Below are 18,846 nucleotides of genomic sequence, written 5' to 3'. Positions count from 1 at the left end.
CACACCTGCCCAAATAAAATGGAAAGATTAACCACTAGGAGTATTTTCGAATAACAAATTCTTCTTTCTTCAGACATAAAGGGTGTCCTGGTAGGAGTCTGTGATTTTTGTTGCCTTATACCAAAGGTGTAAGGGGTGGTGCTATATCTGATCAGGGCTAGAAACAAAAGCTTTATATTTTATTACCACTTCTTACACAAGTTTTGCCAGCAAGTCAATCCTTTTCAGTCTCTGCACTCACCAGAGGATCTTTCAAGTCAGTGTTGTATCAGACAGTATCATCCTGGGATACTGTCCCTTAGAGACTCTGGCATCATTCCAGGTGGATAGGCCTTAGTGACTGTGGTCATTCCCTGTGCACTACCTCCCCAGAGTAATTCCCTAATCTGAACACAACTTCAGTTGTATGCAGCTTTGCTGACAATCACACCACTCAAATCTCAACCGTCTACTTTTTCAAGCATCAGTCCCTTTCAGGCATCAGTCCCTTGAGCAACAGCACACTTAACTTCTGGTGTATTCCAAAATAACTCAGAATACACACTTGGTATTTTTCCCCCTCAAAAAACAACCAGACAGCTACAAGCTCTTGCAGCTCCTTCACTGTCAAACCATCACACACTCTAAAGGCCATTTTCCAAGCATCATCTAAGTCACTTTATCTTCTTTCCACCTTCAAGGACTGCTGACAAGGTCCTTTTTTCTGCAATGCAGGCAGCCAGTGCATTGCACGATACAGTTAATTTCTCAAACGGGCTTTAAAAATACTCCTTTAAAGCTTCTGATTTGGAAGGAAGGATTTACCAATTTCCCAAAGAAAAATGAATTACTGTCAATTTTCTCAAGTGTGAAGCCAGGTTATAAAAAAGCTGGGAACACTGAGACGGAGAAGTTGCAAAACCTGTATTGTGAACAGAACATGTACTTTCAGCAAAACCCAAAGATTTCTTAAATTAACTAAACTACATTTTCCTTATTCAGAAATCTTTAGTCTGCATTTAAACAACAGATTCAGGACAGCTAAAACAACCTGACTTAATAATCCAAAAGTTCATGGAAGATATATCTGGTAATTCACACTTGCATAAATTTAAATCTCTATATATGTAGATATAACCATAAATAGATATACAAACACATATGAGCACAGAAGTGAAAATAAAGACTGTTTCTTAACATCTGGCCTCTAGGAGAGGTTGAGTGATTGATCATTACCATTTTCATAACACAGAGATTTAAGAATATGTTACATGATACATATTCATCCTTAGCAAACAATTAAGATATGACCAGCTGTAATTTGTCTTTCCAAACAATATTTACTCAGGACATTTGCAACCAAGGCTGAAGGGACCATCCTGAATCATATTGTGAGAACTGTGCAGTGAAACAGTTCTCTTGCTTCCTTTTGCTCTCTCAACCTCACACTTTGCTATAATGCCTTCTTTAAAAGGGACAGGGGAAAAAGGCCCTCCCTGGTGACTTTGCAATGATGAATAAATGAGCTTTGGATGTCCTCGCCTTCTGACCCTACTCGTCTCAAATCCCCAAATGTTCAGCTTGGTGGCAAAAAGGTTTCTCAGTAAAGAGATTTCTCAGTGAAAAGATTCTGCAAAAGTACTGTACCTTTACCCAAATTTTGTTTGAAATGGAAAGCAGCCCAAGCCTGAAGTTCAGGACATTGAGAGTCAAGATTTCAGGTACAAGAACCTTTGTCTTCTTAATGTAAGGTGTCTGAAAAGCCACAAGCCCTAACCTTCATTTTAGAGAAAACAAAATAAAGTAACCCCCCCCCCCCCCCAAAACCAACAAAGAAGGAAAAAAAGGAAAAAGTAAACCTAACAGACTACATGGTAACTACATGTCATGTAATATAGAAACATCTGTTATCACCATAGTGATTACTGGCCATATCCATGCTCTTTTTTGTTTTTTGAGTAAATCCAGTGTGGTGAAAAGGCCACTTTTTTCAAGTACACTTATTGAAATCTAATCTGCCTTAACTTCATTATATTTAAGACCCTAATAGGTTCTGATTAACAAACATGAGCTTCTATTTTTCTACTAAGTTTTTTTTTGTCAGAACTTCTATTGTATAGCAATCTTTTACTATTAAAATCCCCAATCCATTACATTACTAGATTTGTTCCTTTAAAATATAAAATAAAGGTGATAGACACAGGGCACATTCTGTAAAAACTGTGTTTCATTACACATATTGTTGCAAACAATGAAGCTTCCCTCCCTGGAACTCACCAGAAAGAACTTTTTGAAGTAAAAAGTACTACTTCCTTAACTTTTCCTAAAGACAGACAATAAGTATCAAATATATTGACATTCATCAGCTAATATTCCATTTTGAGGGGTAATCAATAGAAAGAAATAGAAATAGCCAAATAACAATATGCTGACTGCCTTCACTGCATTGGCTCAAGATCAGGCATACCATTGGTGAAAATCAAAGTAAAAGATAATGAGCAAGAAATGAGCATTTCTTTACTGTCGAGTTCACATAAATTCAAGCAAAATCATCTTTGAAAAGGGTTGGAAAGGGAATATGTCAGTTTGGGAGCTACTATAGGAAAAGAGAAACTAAATTGGCACAAACAGGCTCTTTGCTGAGGTTAAACAGGAATCTAAGAGATCCTCAGAGCTACCACATTATATAACAGGGCTAGCTGGAATAAGATATTCACTTTTCCTTCTGCAGTTTATGGAAAAATTGAGGCAAATGTCAACCCTAGTGCCTCTAGGAAATAAATGGTACAGAAAACTGAGTGTATTTTTTCTGTGATATGTGAAGTTAGGGGTTTGTTTGGATTTTTTTTTATATCACTTGTTATTGTGGATTATCTTTTGCAACTTAGAAGTCCATTAGCGCTTATGGGCCACTAGCACTAATCTCTAGTAAGCAAAACTAGGTGTCAATATTTTTGAGTTTTTTTGTGATAATAATTCCAATGGAAGTCACATTTGAATTTAATTGTTATAGGAAGACACACAGAAAAACAAATTTCTGTTTAGATGCCACCCTCCTTGTTTCATTGCTTTAAAATTAAAACACTTTGAACTTGTCACAGATACAATAAATCAAAACAAACCAAGAAGAACAAAAGAGTTTTAAAAATGTGCTTTTTTTTTGACCCAGTATGTCCAAGGCAACACAAGGAATGCAGTCTGTGATTTTTTTCCCTTCTAGCCTGTTGAAAAGCACAGAAACAAGACCAACCTCTAATTATAGAAGGACTATTAGTATTGGAAGCATCCTCAGAAAGTATGGGCATTGCAGATTCAATCTTCATCAAAGGTGGCTGAAAATTACTGTAGCACCAGACTGAGACTCTAAGTCCAACCTTCAAATTTTTTCTGTGTTTGGTAAAATGCATGTTACAAGGTCTTGCTACCACCACTGCTAATGAGATACTACAAAAACCAGAGAAGAGCAATTCAAAGCATAATCAGAGGGAAAAACTAAGTCTGAATGGTTGTGTACCTGGAGACTGGTGATTACTTTCTCCTTAAATAGCCAATGTTGTCTTGGTGACCAACATCATTCCTTCCAGCTAAATTACAGATGCTTTATGCAACTGAGGAGTCAAGCCCTGTGTCACAAGGGATTTCTCTATAAGGTATTTCCATTTGCCTTTAATGCTATTTCATTGTTCTGAAGAAAATCCAAGTGGTTTGCCTTCTATTGCATAATTGTTTTAGTGAAATGGTTGCACATGTGTTTTAAGAATGTAAACTGATAAAGACAAAATTATTATATGGTGAAACAATTTAAAATTTATTTTAGCCTCTTAGAATACAGAAGACGATTAAATGAACTTTTTGTTTTGAGATTTAAACAACACTTACAAATCAGTAAGGTTATTAATTTTCCATTACTTTGAAATTTTAACTATGCAGCCTGAATGGGCCTTAATTTTAAGAAGAACTTCACTGACTAACAGTCATTTATTGCTCATTATAAGAGTCAAAGGAGTTGATATAAACTGAAACAATATGGAATTTTTCTAACTTTAATTATGAAGGTAGTAATGATCAATTCCCCCTTACAATTGAGATAACAGTTGAAATATTTTTATTCAGTAAAGCTATTACAATGTATTCTTAAAAACGTTTCATCTTTAGGAAATAGTGACTAATCCATGTATTGAAACAGACAGAAATTTGTCCCTGACAGAACAATTATTTTCAAAGACTCCAACAGAGCTACCCACAGTAAACTATGTTTTATATACTTTGATTTACCTCCAGAGTTTGATAACCTGATATATCACATAATTACATTTTATAAAAAGCAATTCGTAATTGTTGTCTGTGCAGGAAATGTCTGTTTCCTCTCACTTAGCACTTCTTGTGTGATTTTGTGTCCTTGAGAACAAGTTTGAGCTATGCAAAATTACGTGGAAGGTTCCAGAAACTTGAAAGTTGTTTGAATAATAACAAAAAAAGCCTGTAATTAGCATGCCTTCCTCAACTGTGAAATTTCTTCTAAAAGCCGATGAGAAGATTATTATCCATTGGTTGATCTTCAAAAATTAATCCAATTTGGTGGGGGTTTTTTTGTTCTGTTGGCTCTAATATTTTTAAACATCAAAGCAGTGAAAAAACACACAGAGCCAGATTATGTCATCCTTACTCACTCTGAGTCCCATCAGCTGCATGCAATCCCAGAATTCAATTAAGCTACCTGTGAAGTGAGACACTTCTCAGCATGAGAAAGCACTGAAGCCCTACATGATGATGAAGCAAGGTCACTTTTGTTTCCATCTTCAGTCACTATCCAGAGAAGCTATTCAAACATTCCTCCTCCACAGCCTTGAATAAGTCTACAGAATAAGTTGTTCTCTTTCTTTTTTCTTTTTTTTTAACAAAACAGAATAATATTGTCACTTAGCAAAATTAAAATTAAAAAAAAAATAGAAAAGGATTCATTTCTGCAAATCACAGATTTTTCTTCAAAAGAAAAAGAAAAAAAATTTACCCTGCTTCTTGCTGATCCACCCCATAGTGCTCCAGCTCTGTGCCTGGAAGTGGCTGCACAGGAGGGGGTGGGAGGGGAACACTGGCCCAGGTTGAACCATTATTTTTCTGGGGCTTGGCAGTATTTTTGTTTTTCTTCTTTTTCCCTCCTTTGCCACCTGCAAATCCAAAAAAGAAAAAAAAAATGTTAGAGGTATAATGTGGAAAAAAAAGCCAGCTGTTTACATTTCTTTGACAAAATTCTGATTCCAGAGCACATGCCCCAAAAAAGAAGATGTATTTATATCTCAGCCGAATCAGCATCAACGTGCTAATGCTGTCACAAGGTTATAAGTAATAAAAGAATGGAATGGGGAATATTCCGAATATTTACTGAAAAAAACTTCTTTTTAAACCTCTGTACATTTCTACCACAGTAGTGCAAAAACAAGGTAAGACAGGTTTTCCTGTATAACAAATATATTTCGTGTTTTATTCATGTGCACTTTATAACTTCTTAAATTCACTCTTAGATGAAATTATAATAAAACACAGCAAATTATTTTAAATGTCAGAATCTACTGTGATTATAACACAGTTTTGAATAATCACTTTCTGTGGAAAACACGGAGGTTAAGGACACCATCCAAAAAAATTGTCATTGGAGTCAAGAACTTTCAAGATAAGACCCTAATTTCTGTTTTTTTTTTTTTTAAAGAGAGGGAAGTCATGTGCAATGTTTTAGGATTGACTGTTTCACAGGATTCAAATGTCTTGTGCTGCTATGGAGAAGAGGTTCTATTTCTGATCTACAGCTCTAATGGATAAGGCAAAAATGCAGTGAGCAATGCATTTTGGTTAAACCCTCTGCTCTTCTCTTATTGTCCTTGGATCCACTTCTCCAGCTGAGACACTTCCATTTGCAGGAGAGTGATCTTACAGAGAAAGCTCTCATCCCACTTGGTTTGCTTCTTTTATTTCTCCCTGACTTCTTTTTCTTGTCAGGAATTCATTAAGAGGAAGAATGGCTCAACATTTCGAATCCCTTGACTGCTTGGGGACTCATCTATTTTTTGGAGCTTTGTTGTGGCTTTCAAACTCTTTGTTGGGTGGAGGAATGGTTTGTCAGATGCCTTTTCAGTGGGGTTTCCAGCTGCTCTCACTCATCCCTGGCCCGTTGCAGAAAGCACAGTCTAATCCATCCTACCCACTGATGTTTCTTGATGATTTATAAGGATCAGCCAAAAAAACCCTCACATAAAAATTAATCAATGAATCAAGAAAACCACAACTGACTGGTCAGGGACAGTGGCACAATGTGCACTGGCAGGCACTGCCTTCTGTGCCATGGCTTTAACTTTGGGCACAGAGAAACACAGAAGGAGGTGCAATTCTAGCAATAGAGACAAGCCCATATCATGGGACTTTTTGTCTTTGAGACGGTGGCTTACAGGCTTTCTTCTGTTACCTCCAAGCATCAGCTGGATGAAAACAGGAACAAATAGAGAGGGAAGAAAAAGGTGATTCTGTGGCTCAGAAGGAGCCAAGACTTCTCTTTTCACCTCCTGTTGTGCCTGCTAGAGACCGGCAACGAGCCCAGCAATATTTCTAATCGACCTGGCTGGCAGCACATTGGAAGTGAGACTTTGCTTTCCACTCCTCAATTCCAGACCAAAGCTCTTCCTTCCTTGTTTTGGCATATTTATACTAAGTCCAGCCAAGATCCTGTGATTCACTATGTGTGAATTGAGCTGATATTACTTCTATTAGGATGGAAAACAGGCTCTTCCTTCCGTTTGTAGCCTGGCAGAAAGGACAGCTTTCTTGAAAAGGGAAAGAACATTTTGACTGGTGAAAAGAAACCCCAGTGACAGTGGAGATAGAGGAACAAATATATGAACTTTCTGGAGGGAAAGTGAAGCTTTCAAAGCACAGGTAAGGCAAAAAAAGTGGAGTTAGAAATAGGGTCACTGAACAGTGCAAAGGAAGTAGGTTAATTTTAATTTGTGGGACACGGAGAAATTTTTTAAAAGTCAGCAGGAGTAGGAACCAACAAGAACTAAGGCAGAGGGTCTGCTTTAGGAGAAAGGCACATGCATATGTTTTAATGTTGCAGGAAGATTTAAACTAGGAATACACAGAGAAGGGAAATGCAAAGAATAACTTCAGCTTAGGGATTAGTTGAGGTGTAGAGGAAGATTTTGGAAGTGTAGCATCTTGATGATCTTAGGAGACTGGTAAAATGTAGGTTGACGTGTGGAGTGCTAATATGGGAGTCACTTGGATTTTGGGAGTTTCAAAGAGAGAAATTAAGAGATAATGGAGATATTAGAAGGAGTGAAGCAGAGAGACAAGGGACTTGTTTAGATGAAGAAATGAAAGAAGAGAACTCCAAGGTCATTACTGGTAGGGGAAAGCAGCCTACACTGTGCAGTTGGGCAGAATATTTCTCTTCTGTCCCCATGGACAGAGTTATTCCACTGTCAGGCTGGGGGGATAGACACCAAACACATAAAGCCTGATTTGTGTTTGAAAACTGGTGCACCAAATCCTTGTTTCCCCATGGCAGCAATGTCTGATGCTTCAATGTCTCCTCACACCGAAATTCAATTATATTGTTTAAATCTCTAGGTGAATCGGGTACTGGAGAAAGAATTTGCCAGTTGGGCTGCTGATCCTAGTACAGACATAATCTGTGCAAACTGGAGCTACAAAATTTCCCAGCCTCATAAAGCAGTTGAGGCTTTAGCTGTTTTCCATTCCACAGTGGGATAGGAATTCTCGTGACATTCATGTAAGAGAGACAGAAACTTAGTCAGAATAATAAGTAGTACCTAAAGTACTAACCAAGGAAATGAAAGAATAAAACCCTGCTCACCCTGATGGGGACTACATAATCAAAGCTGGTCTCTGACTGCAGTGATGGTCTAATTATCAGACTATCTGAAGGTCTCCCCCAGTTTCTTGTGTATTACAGACATAATTATCCTGTATCAAAGGCATAATTAGTGGGTAAGGGAGAGCAAAATAATGACTCTGCAGTCCAATAATCTGGCACTCATCTGAACACTGGGACATCCAGTTTTGGGCTGCCTTGGTCACAACAAGAATGCCCTGGCCATATGACTGACTATAACCCAAAGTTTCCTAGTGTCATCTGAAAATTCACTTCTGGCTGAGAAACAGAATATGTTGCATTTGAAATATTTGATCAAAGTCCAGCCTTTGATCAAAAAGGGCACTTTCCAGTGACACTTCCTATTTTCTGAGAAAATTCTTAGGCAGCCTTAGCTGTCAACATATCTAAAGTGTGATGCTGCCCTCTGATACCTGACATATATGTACCTCAGCACATCAAATTCTGCATTTTCATGCAGCCTGGGGAGCAAGCTGATTTCCTAAGCTACTTGTCAATATATCTCACATGCAAGGAACAAGAAGTTTTCTTGAAGTATTTCACCTTCCAGATACCTCTCTGACTATGCCATAAGCCTATTTTTTGCTCTCAGTCAAATCAGCTAATGCCCCCTCTTTGAGAACACACAACTTGCAAACACACTTGGCTATTTGAGACATGGGCCAATGATAATAGGCTTTTTATCTCAAGATTCAGTTTGAATAGTCATTTAAATTGACACAAAGAAGCTATTTCTAGGTTTCGTCTATTACTGGGAGGACTGCTCCAGCTTAAAGTGGAAATTCAAAAAGCTGTGGATATATTCTGAATAGTCTGGATATATTCTGAAAAGTCCTTCCAGTGCTCTCATATTTCAGCTAGGTGAAATCACAGATTTTCATCTTAATTGTTGCCTTTTCAGTTTTTGTCTTGACAGAAAAAAAAAAGGACAACTATACATAACATAAGCAACAAGTAAGCAAAATTAAAGAAATCAAGAAACAAGGTGTGCTCAGATATAACACACAACCACATGTACTATGATCATTTTCATCTGATGAAAATGCATCATGTTTCCAATAGAACATGCAGCACACACATAAAATTTACATCCTGTCTCTATCCAAACTTAGCACAATTTTTTGAAACCCCAGTCACCTTTCAGGGCCCTACAACTCTTTCCAACCTGCTTCACTCAGGAACAGCTCGTGGGACTGGGGTATCTGTTAAGAACTCAACAAAAATAAGAATCTCCTCCTAAGTTCAGTGTGGGGAGACCTATAAACTGAGGATGGATGCAGAGGTACATATGCTCCACAGATTGTGTCAGGGAAAGGATGTGACAAGGCCAGGCTGGCAGCTGTGCCGACAAGCGCACACAGGGAAGGACTCTCCAGTTATCTCCAAGCAGGTCCTGCAAAAGGCTTTTTTGTTTCAGCAGAGTCCCATGTGGCATTGTTTGCTGATGGGCAGGAACTCTCATGGCTGTCCTCAACTGGTGCCTGGGAGGTCGTCTGCCTCCCTGGCCAACACCCCTCCGTCCCTCGCTCCCCTACGCACGGCGACGGAACCAACCTGAGAGGCTGCCACTCCTTTCGGAGCTGTTGTGGGAGCTGGTGGTGCTGAAATCCTGTGACTGGTTGTGTGGCAATCTATTAGCCAGTCCCTCAGCCACCCGGTAGTCAGGGATGTAAAGCAAGGCTAAGGGTTAAACGGCAGAGGTCACAGTGGCATCGTGGGATTAGTCGACAGCACAAGCACATGCGACACATGCAGTTAGCAAGTCGGGGCAGATGGGGTGGGGGGGCAGGTTTTAACTTGGTTATTTTTAAAGGTACACCTAGCCTAGCCTAATGGAAGACAGATGGCTTGGTGACTAGCACAGGACAAAGAGCATTAAAAGCACAGTGCAACGCATTTTGTGATCAGGTGGGGTTCAGCACACATGCAAGGTGTGCAGGCATTAGTTCAGGTCAACATGAACAGCGTCTCACGGAGCTAAAAAGAACTTTCTAATTCATGCACAGATGATACAGCACACAAAGCCAAGGGCTCTGGAAAAGAAGAGCTATAATTACCATTGTTGCCTTTGCCTTGGTCTGGGAGAGAGTAACCAAATCCCATGAGGTCATTTTTTTGCTGAATTGAGCTTTTCCACTGCGGATCTGGTAAATCGACAGCCAGCTCGTGGATGCTGTTGGAATGCAGGATCTGGGTGGTGGCATACGGCGTAGCCTGGGTTATTTGGCTGGAGCTGTTGTAACTGGTTTTGGTGGTGAAGTCGATGCTGCTGTAAATGGCTCCATCAGAAAGCATGGTAGCGGTTTTATCTCCTTGCCCTGGCACTGGTGGCAGCACATCTGCGGAACAAAACAAATCACTGATGCACGGGAAGCCTGGAAGTACCAAGGTTTAAGCCGAGAAATAAACGTGTCATTTTGCACGTTTGCATTTCAGCTGAGACAGGCCCATGAGCCAGCGAAGGGAAGATGATGTACAACCATCGCCAAGCTATCAGCAGCTGTGACAGGCCTACCACTTGTCCTTCACGTCTCGCTGCCTAAAACCATCTTTTTTTTTTTCCTTCCTCATACCTTCAACTGTGAAAGTGAAGTTTGGAATATTTCTCTACTGAAGAATGTTTTCAATTGTTCACTCTATGTCAGAACCAATGAAACTGTCTGGGCTTCAGGGAAATGATGAAAGGAGAGAATTTACAAATCACAGAGGGAACTTGCCCAGCAAATATGTAGAAAAACTCTCAAAGTAATTTTTTAAGGGTATCACCTTGATTTCCTTGAAACTTTTTGCATCAGCTAATCTAATTTTCCTTTTGACATTAGCCAGTACATTCCTTCTTTTCAACAAAAGAAAAACTCAAAAAAAAAAGTTATTTCTGATACATGAAAGAAAATTTGATATTCTGAAGGGATTTAGGTGATCAGTCCCTCAAAATGGCAAAACAATGTTGATAATGGAGAACAACTTGTACAAAATCTCTAGTACATTTACCTGAAAACCATTACAGCATATTTGACTAAATATCTGCTGAGTTTTCCCAATATTTTGAATCCTATCCCACACTGCAATTTGTATCTTTAATCAGTTAGATTGGCAGTCTCTCTCCTTACTAAACACTGAAGTGACCTTTGCTGGTGGAATACTAGATCTAGAAACTGGGACTAGCGAAGTGTGAAGAATCTAATGATGACTGACATGATGTCCCAAGGAGAACCACAGCTACCAGATAACCCTCCTTCCTGCGCTCTCAGAGGTCAATATCTCAAGTGATACTATTGTTACAATTTATTTAGACTCTGAAAAGTTGAATCAGTTCCAGAATGTACTTCTTTAAAAAATCCTTCATTTATATGCCATTTTCTTTCTACAGCCAGATGGCAAATACAGGTTCCAACTGTTAGATTATTCTTGAGATAATGCATACTCCTATAGTGAGGATGTTCAGATCCCCTTCCAGGGATAACAGCCATTTTTATGTACCTTAAGCCCCAGAAAGAAAAGATGATTCTTGCACCTAGTCAAAGGTTTAAGCTCAGTTCCAAATTCAGATGTGGGTTTTGTGCAACCTCAGGGAATACATTTGTTGTCACAATGTCTCAAAGACTTATCCAGCAGTGAGATGTGACACCATGGTCTCCTCATACTGATTTGGTTTCTTTTTGTTTGCTTTAGTTGGTTTTTTTAGGGTTTAGTATTTTTTTTTTCCTGGGATGAACATTTAGATCACAGAACTATTTTCTTTTGCATTCAGGTGTGCTACAGTGAACACTTTAACATGGACCCTAATAACATCTTCAGTCTCAGGGCAGCAACATATTATTAACAATAAATATGGCAATAGCAAATGTTCAGCAGAGACACTGCAGGAAGAGAGATTAAGTTTGGGTCTATCAGCATGATCTGGTTTTGCATACAGCAGGGAGATGGTCACATCAAGTATTTAAAAGATCTTAATTTTATTAACTTATATCTGCAGATAAATTTCAAGTGCAAAAAAATTACAATTAATGCAAACTTTTTTTCAAAATCATGTTGTTACTATCTGCACATATGCAATGTGCTTTCCAGGGGCAGTACACAAACAAAAATCATCTATGTGCAAATACAGGATAAGATGTGAGAGACAAGTGCAGTCCTATCTTTCTTGCATTTCATCCACAATATGAACATTTCTCCTTTCTACAATCAGTTCCATCAAAGTATAATGGCTTGAAGTTTAGTAAATAAATTCTGCTGTTGATGTATAAAGTGAAGTAAATCCAGCCCAACCTGTCTGTGCTGGATTTGAAGACTCAAGGAAGTAAAAACTAGCAAAATGCTCATCACTGAAGTACTCAGACATACATCTGTCTTTTAGTGCATATTTCTGGCAACTGAAGATGTATCACCTCTATACAGTCATTTTAAAATAGAGAACTATTCATGTGTACACACTTGAAAGGGAAGTGCCATAGCTGCCCACCAGCCAAGGACTTTCAGTCATTCTTGCTGATAAGCTGAGGTTCTCCAGACACTGGGAATTTTCAGTACAAGCACGGATTACTTTTTTGACCTCAGTGAGATGTATACATTTAAGCACTCAAAGAGCTATTAAGTAGAGATTTTACAAAGTGCCAGAGTCACTGAGTAAAAGTCAAGTGTGATTTTCCCAGCAAGCTGTCATAGCAAAAACACCACGCTGTACATTTCAGACCAAAGATGAAGATGCACTTCCCACTGGAAACTTTCCCCAAAACTCTCCAAAATCCAACTTTTCTTTGTAACCCTTGAGATAAATGAAATAGTGCTGAAATACTTGTGCAGGGAAGCTCTTTCTTGCTGCCTTGGAGGTGCAATATCATTTTGTAGCCTTACATGACTCCAAGCCCCACCTGTGCTTTCCACTCACAGCCTTGCTCTCAAATGCCTATCTAGGACAGGGGATCTCACTCTTAAGGGAACTTTTAAGACTGCCTGCCTCAGCTTCTGAGTTTCCAGGGTGAGTGATGTCACCCTACTCTTTTTAAAATTCTTACAGAACTTTTATGTTATTAGAGACCTTTCAACCAGTAAAAGAGGCCCAAGATCCATCTATGTAGTTAATATTCCATCTCTACATGTTAAAATACTTCCCATCCATCTTTAATGCAGAAACATCTAATCTCAGCTTCTGAAACAGATAGGGATAAGTGATCCCAAACTACCCAGAATAAAAATTTCAGCTCAACTGCAAAGATCATGGGTGGAATCAAGCTGCCGAATTTTAAAACGTAGCTGTTGTATCTCTTGCATGAATTTGGACTTATGCCTCATGCATATTGAGGCCAAAAATTTTAAAAAATAATGCTTCCAATTTCAGTTGTATAGAGCCAAATGCTAAAAGAAAATGGTAATTTTTCTGTATTATGTGGGCTTAAGAAAAGATGGAAAAGTACTGAAGGGTTTTATTTTCAAGATATTCACAACAAAGAAGCTGGCAGAAATTCAGTTGCCTTGTAAATATTATCAAAAGTTTTGCTTGCTCTTAAATATTTTTGACAAGAACTTTATAACATTTTTATACAGAATATAAATCTAGTATGTTTTGTTGTAATTTTAAGTCACAGTAGTCTAACTACAGGCAAGAGGCTTTTCAAAGGAATGTATAACCAGTATGATGGATGGTCTTCAGAAGCAGATTCTGACCAGCATGCAGAATTAGCTGAGTTATTACAGAAACCAAGGAAGTAACTGAGAGATGTGAATATTAGTACTACTTTTAAAAATCCCAACCCTACATCTTAAAATTCCCATTTTGTTTGAAATGAAATAACCCCTCTAAAGATTCCTTCCTCATTGTAACAATACATCTTTATCTCACTCCCCTAAAGGTGCTCTCTCAAGTCAAAATGGAAACAAAACCCTAAATGATCTAAATAGTTCCCTTTTATGTATCCCTTCCTCCAATGAAAAAGAAAGTTGCTAAAGATCTTTGAGGTTTTCTTCACAGATTATGGTTGAGACTGAGAGCAGGAAGCAGGATAAAGTGACAGCAAAAAAGTTCTCGTGTCCTTTGCTGAAGGAACATTTTTCCTGCATCTCCAATGTTCTCCTCTGCTCTTATGGACATCTTCCATCCCTGGCTGTACTGCCCTGCATGGGCATGACACTGCTCATCTCCACAAAAAAGGGAATGAGATTGAGACACAAACACGTCTCTTAACATCATAAGCAGACCCTGTCTCACCACTGTGGGGCAAATTACAAACCAGACCTGCTTTTTAAAAAGTAAAAAGACATAAAGCGAAAGGAACATTTTAAGGTCAATTTTCAATCAAATCTAGAAAGAAATAAACACATAGAAAGAACTATAATGATAAAAATATTATACAGCATTCGTCATAGATGTTAACTAATGGAAGCCTATTTTATAATATCAGGTGACTTAATAAAAGGAAACCTACCTCCACGACCAAAATTCCCAAGATCATTGGGTCCACTAGTACTGTTATTTACTGGCAGACTTGTGGCAGGCCAAGAGTCTGCAAGCCAAGGATAACTGGGGTCACTGGCATTCAAGAGACCTGGTCGACTGAAGAAGAATAAGAAAAAGAGATATACACACAAATATATATATATATATAAAAAAAAAATTACAATACCTGTGAGATAAGTACTGATAGAAGAGGGCATATTACTGTTCCATAGGCACCTACTGTACCACAGGTAACTAACAGTTTAGGAGACTTTAATTTATTTCAAATTACAACTGTATAGCCTTTGATGATTTAAAGACCTTGAGCAGTTAATTAAGGTTATATACAAATCAACTTTGTCAGAAGAAGAGGGACTAGGCATCCGCCGTGACTCTGCCAGAATCCAAATGAACTCCGTTGTCTGTGTAAAGCAGGAGTTAGGCAGCACCATCATGGGATCCTACGCCAGGGCTGAATGATAAATTAGCACCTCAAGGGAGCCATCACTCAAACTGATTGCTCCATATCAGCCATTTCCAGGACTTTGGGCTACTATTTCTTCCTTCCCTTGCATCCCAAATGCATGCCTGTCATCTACAGGCTGGTAACTCTTTCTTCGAGCACTCTTGGATGGTTTAGAGGCAAACAGGTTTGAGGGGGATTAATGGGGAGTCCACAGCTATCTCTGTGTGCCGCTGCTGCACGGCTTTTATATCCATGTAATTCCCACTCTGAGAGCAGCGTTAAACTGGGAGCATGGTGAAAGAGAAGGCACACTCGGGCCACGAGGCACCGTGTTTCTCTCACCCCAGGATAAACCAACATTTAGCAAGGCAGGTGGATTGTTTGTGCCCGTGTTCAGCGGGGGAAACAAATCATTTGCTGCAGACACCCTTTCCTGCCGGACGAAAACAAAAAGCCGTCCGTAGTCCCGCAGTTTCCCTGGGTTATTAAAGCACTGGTGAAGTTGGAGCAACATCTCCCATCACTGAGCACACTGCAGACCCCTGCCTGGAACAATCCCTAAGAGAAACATCCGTTTCTATGGCAACGGCAATAAGATGGCCCAGCCGCATTCTTGCCACATCTACTCGCTCTCATTAGGCCTAATCTCTTTTTGCTAAAATATTGATTAAACAGGAGATTGGAAGTTATTACCAGGGCCTAATTACAATCTCCATATTGGCAAAGGGAAAATAGATGAGGATATATGGGCCCGTTATCAGCTTTTATCAATTTCAATTGAGTAGCCAAAGTTGTGGAATCCAGTCCTATCAATCTACAGCCTATTCATCATCCATGAATCATTTATTTTGTGATCGATTAAGTGTAATTGTTCACTCACAGCAATTTAGGGGGAGCCAATAAGGAGTCTTAAACAACAGCAACTTCATTTGCTAATGTCTAATTAATGCAATAAACATCCCAGTAACAAATGAACACATTCTTTTTGATATTTACTACTCATTTCTTCCGGGACATCTGGGAGATATGAAACATCTGGGCCTGTTTCTTCCAAAGTGCACAACAGATAGGTCATTAAACCTTGTGGTAAGCTACTTAACTCCTCCTAGAGCTATCAGTCCTCCCAATGATGGGCTATGACCCAAGTTCATCACCATAGCATCTTTCAGATCCCTTACTTTAAAAATAAACAGAATGGAAAGACCTTTATGCAAAGAAACATACCTTCCATTGCTCATTAGTCCTCCATCTCCTCTTTGGAAGGTGACTGTGTTTTGGTTGGAAAAAACGAAACAAACAAACATACACACACACGTACACACATATAAGACAGGGAAAAATCAATTAGTAATAACTAAAAGCAACAATTCAAACTTCTCAGTGCCCAAAGTTGGAGGACTCTTGGCATCATCCATAACAAAGTACAGAAATGACAAGGAGAGGCTCAAGCACACTGGAGCTACAGCTCATTTAGAATTTCACTGCACATTACTGATTGACAGCACATTACTGATTGCTCTGCACCTTGCAAGGCAAAGCAGCCACCTGGGCAAAAGGCCTGAATTCACCACAGGCCCCTTCATATGACTTTGCATTGCAAGTCTGAGCCATGTGATCAAATTGTTTTCTTGGCATGCTTCTGCTTCAGTACATAATGACATTGCACCAGTGAGTTAATAACATCATGTCGTAATGCAGTAATATAATGTCACCACACAAATATGTCATTTCCCAGGACAAACACAAAGAGGTGGCAGCTCTATTACAGCTGAAGGGATGGAAAAAAGCATCCAGCTGCACCTTTTCCATTAGAAGTACCGTTTAAGAACCAGCACCCACACATAAGGGCATACATGCCAGTGTCACCAGGAAGAAAAAGTGTTTCCAGTCCTCCATCCATGGGGGATGCCAAGGACATAATCAGAGGGAGACAATTGTTTTTATCTCTCCATTCACGGGTGTTTGACAAAAACCAGCCTCTCCCTTATCTATCTATTAACAGGATTACATTTCAGGGCAATATATGTAAACCCACATTACTGGGGAGATGCCAATTGACAGCATTTGATGATCTTTTCTGAAACACTGAAAAAATATTTTGAATCAAGGCCAACAGACTACTCTGGTTCTCAGTGGCAATATCCCATTATTTATTGTCAGGCATAGATAAGGCAGACTATTAAATTATACCAATGTCCTGGACACCTGCAGCCTTAAAGGCCTCTGACTGGATGAGGGTTTGAATTTCAGTGAGGAATGGAAGAGTTTGTGACCAGCTTAATTTAAAATAGACCTTCATTTGGAGATATTATTTACCTTTGTAAGACAGGTGGTCCCATCAGTAAATTATAGCTCACAGAGTATTTGCAAGATTTTCCAAGTATTAGTCCAAACACCACTAACTCAGGATTAGGCTTTCTATCACACACTATTCTAACCAGGCAAAATTACTACAGCCAATAGAAATTCTGTGTTCATTAAAAAAATAAACCATGACAGAAAGCCACTGGGAAAACAATTCTGATACCTTATAGAATCCTCGTTACTTTATTAACTCCTAGGGTAATTTCACAGTGTACATTCAGCAAAGGGGACAAAACTGGCCCCTCTGGAAGCTCTGCTGGAAGAATAGTAGGGTGATTAATTACCCTTCACTGCACAGCAGACTAATACCAATATCAGAAAATCACTGCAGTCAGATGTCACATCAAAATGGTTAATAGCTGAATTTTGAAAGGGTGTAATCAAACCAATTAATGAAAAGAAAATCAAAATGCAAGTATGGAAAGTACTAAATAAAGGTCTGCTTTGAAAAACAAGACATGGTAAAACATTGAGGGTAATTAATTTTAGAGGCACTGCTACTTTCATTCACGTGGTATCTAACAGGCTGTCAAATGACTTCCACTCATTGCTTAAAAGTGAATAATCTGAAGTGCTGTGCATATCATATGTGATTATGCAAAGATGTGGGGACTGCCTGGCTTTGTTCCCAACTATCTTGGTCAACAGTATATTACATGCTGTTTCCTCTCCCCTCCTTTCCTCCAAATTTAATACTTGATTTCTCCAACTTTCTGCATTTGTCAAAGTGACAAGAAATAAGGAAAATGAGAAACAAAGGCTTTGATTGCTGTTTTGATAACAACCTTTATAAATAAAGTTTACGGATCTAAGAGAATTGCAGTAAAACATATTTTCTGAAAACTGCTTGGATTAATGCTCTTGTTTAGACTGTCATCTGCCAGTAATTATTTTGAGGTAATTTTGTTTCCACTCGTATAGCTTGTACAGGTGTGTGAGCTTTTAAATGGGCATGTCATATGAAGAAAAAAAACCCCAGTAATATTTGTGGTCAACACAATATTTATATCCCTGTGTATCTTTATAAAGCAAATCCAAAACTGAGGAACTAGCAGGAGATTGTATGCTATTGCATGCTGCCATTACTAGCAGCAATGTTTGCCTGACATATTTTATTTTCTGTGTAGGCGGGTATGGAAAAACTCCCAGGCACGCCATGAGAACTCCATCAAGAAAACATGACATAGAAACCTTTTTGCTAGAGCCATAATTGCTGCAGGTTGGCTGTGGCATTAGAGATTGCTGAGAAAAAAACAAGGATCACAGAATTTGCTCCTTTTTCTTTTGCGTATCCTGGTGGTAGGAAATGCTTCCTGTTTTTATTTTTTTAATTTTTTTTTTTTAATTTCCTGTGTTAAACCATCTTACACTCTCCCAATATATGCATCATCTTTAGAAGAAAGGTTCAGCTTGCAGTGACATTGTTTTTCCTAGGGAAGACTGAGTCTTGTTTATGTGATGTGTATGGAGCTAGGAAGGAGAACAGTTTTTTTTTGTTTACCCTTCACTCTATACACCAATGTATGCATGGTTATAATCTCAATGACAAAATAAAAAGCATTTTATTTATTTAATGTGCTTGGTGTAAAATGCTTTGGAATATCAACCAAGCTTGCCAAAATTCTTCATGAAGTGTGGCCATGTCACTGGGATGCTACAAAAAACTCCCATATCCCTGGTGCCATCCATAAGAGGGCT

The 18,846-nt window shown here is 38.8% G+C and overlaps 1 protein-coding gene across 1 annotated transcript in view; it reads right to left on the bottom strand.

The window, feature by feature from the left end:
• Nucleotides 1–18,846, bottom strand: part of ROBO2 (roundabout guidance receptor 2) — a 428,736-nt gene that overhangs the window by 31,902 nt on the left and 377,988 nt on the right. The window contains exons 19-22 of the mRNA XM_084226210.1: nucleotides 16,009–16,051; nucleotides 14,308–14,435; nucleotides 9,943–10,224; nucleotides 4,991–5,147 (exon numbers count right to left, since the gene is read on the bottom strand). Of these exons, the coding sequence (XP_084082336.1) occupies nucleotides 4,991–5,147; nucleotides 9,943–10,224; nucleotides 14,308–14,435; nucleotides 16,009–16,051 (610 nt within the window). The remainder of the gene's footprint in view (nucleotides 1–4,990; nucleotides 5,148–9,942; nucleotides 10,225–14,307; nucleotides 14,436–16,008; nucleotides 16,052–18,846) is intronic.

This window comes from Fringilla coelebs (assembly GCF_963513975.1).
Source record: "Fringilla coelebs genome assembly, chromosome: 2".
Classification (NCBI taxonomy): Eukaryota; Metazoa; Chordata; class Aves; order Passeriformes; family Fringillidae; genus Fringilla; species Fringilla coelebs.
The sequence above is the reverse complement of the archived record's forward strand: the minus strand, read 5'-3'. Positions and strand labels throughout refer to the sequence as shown.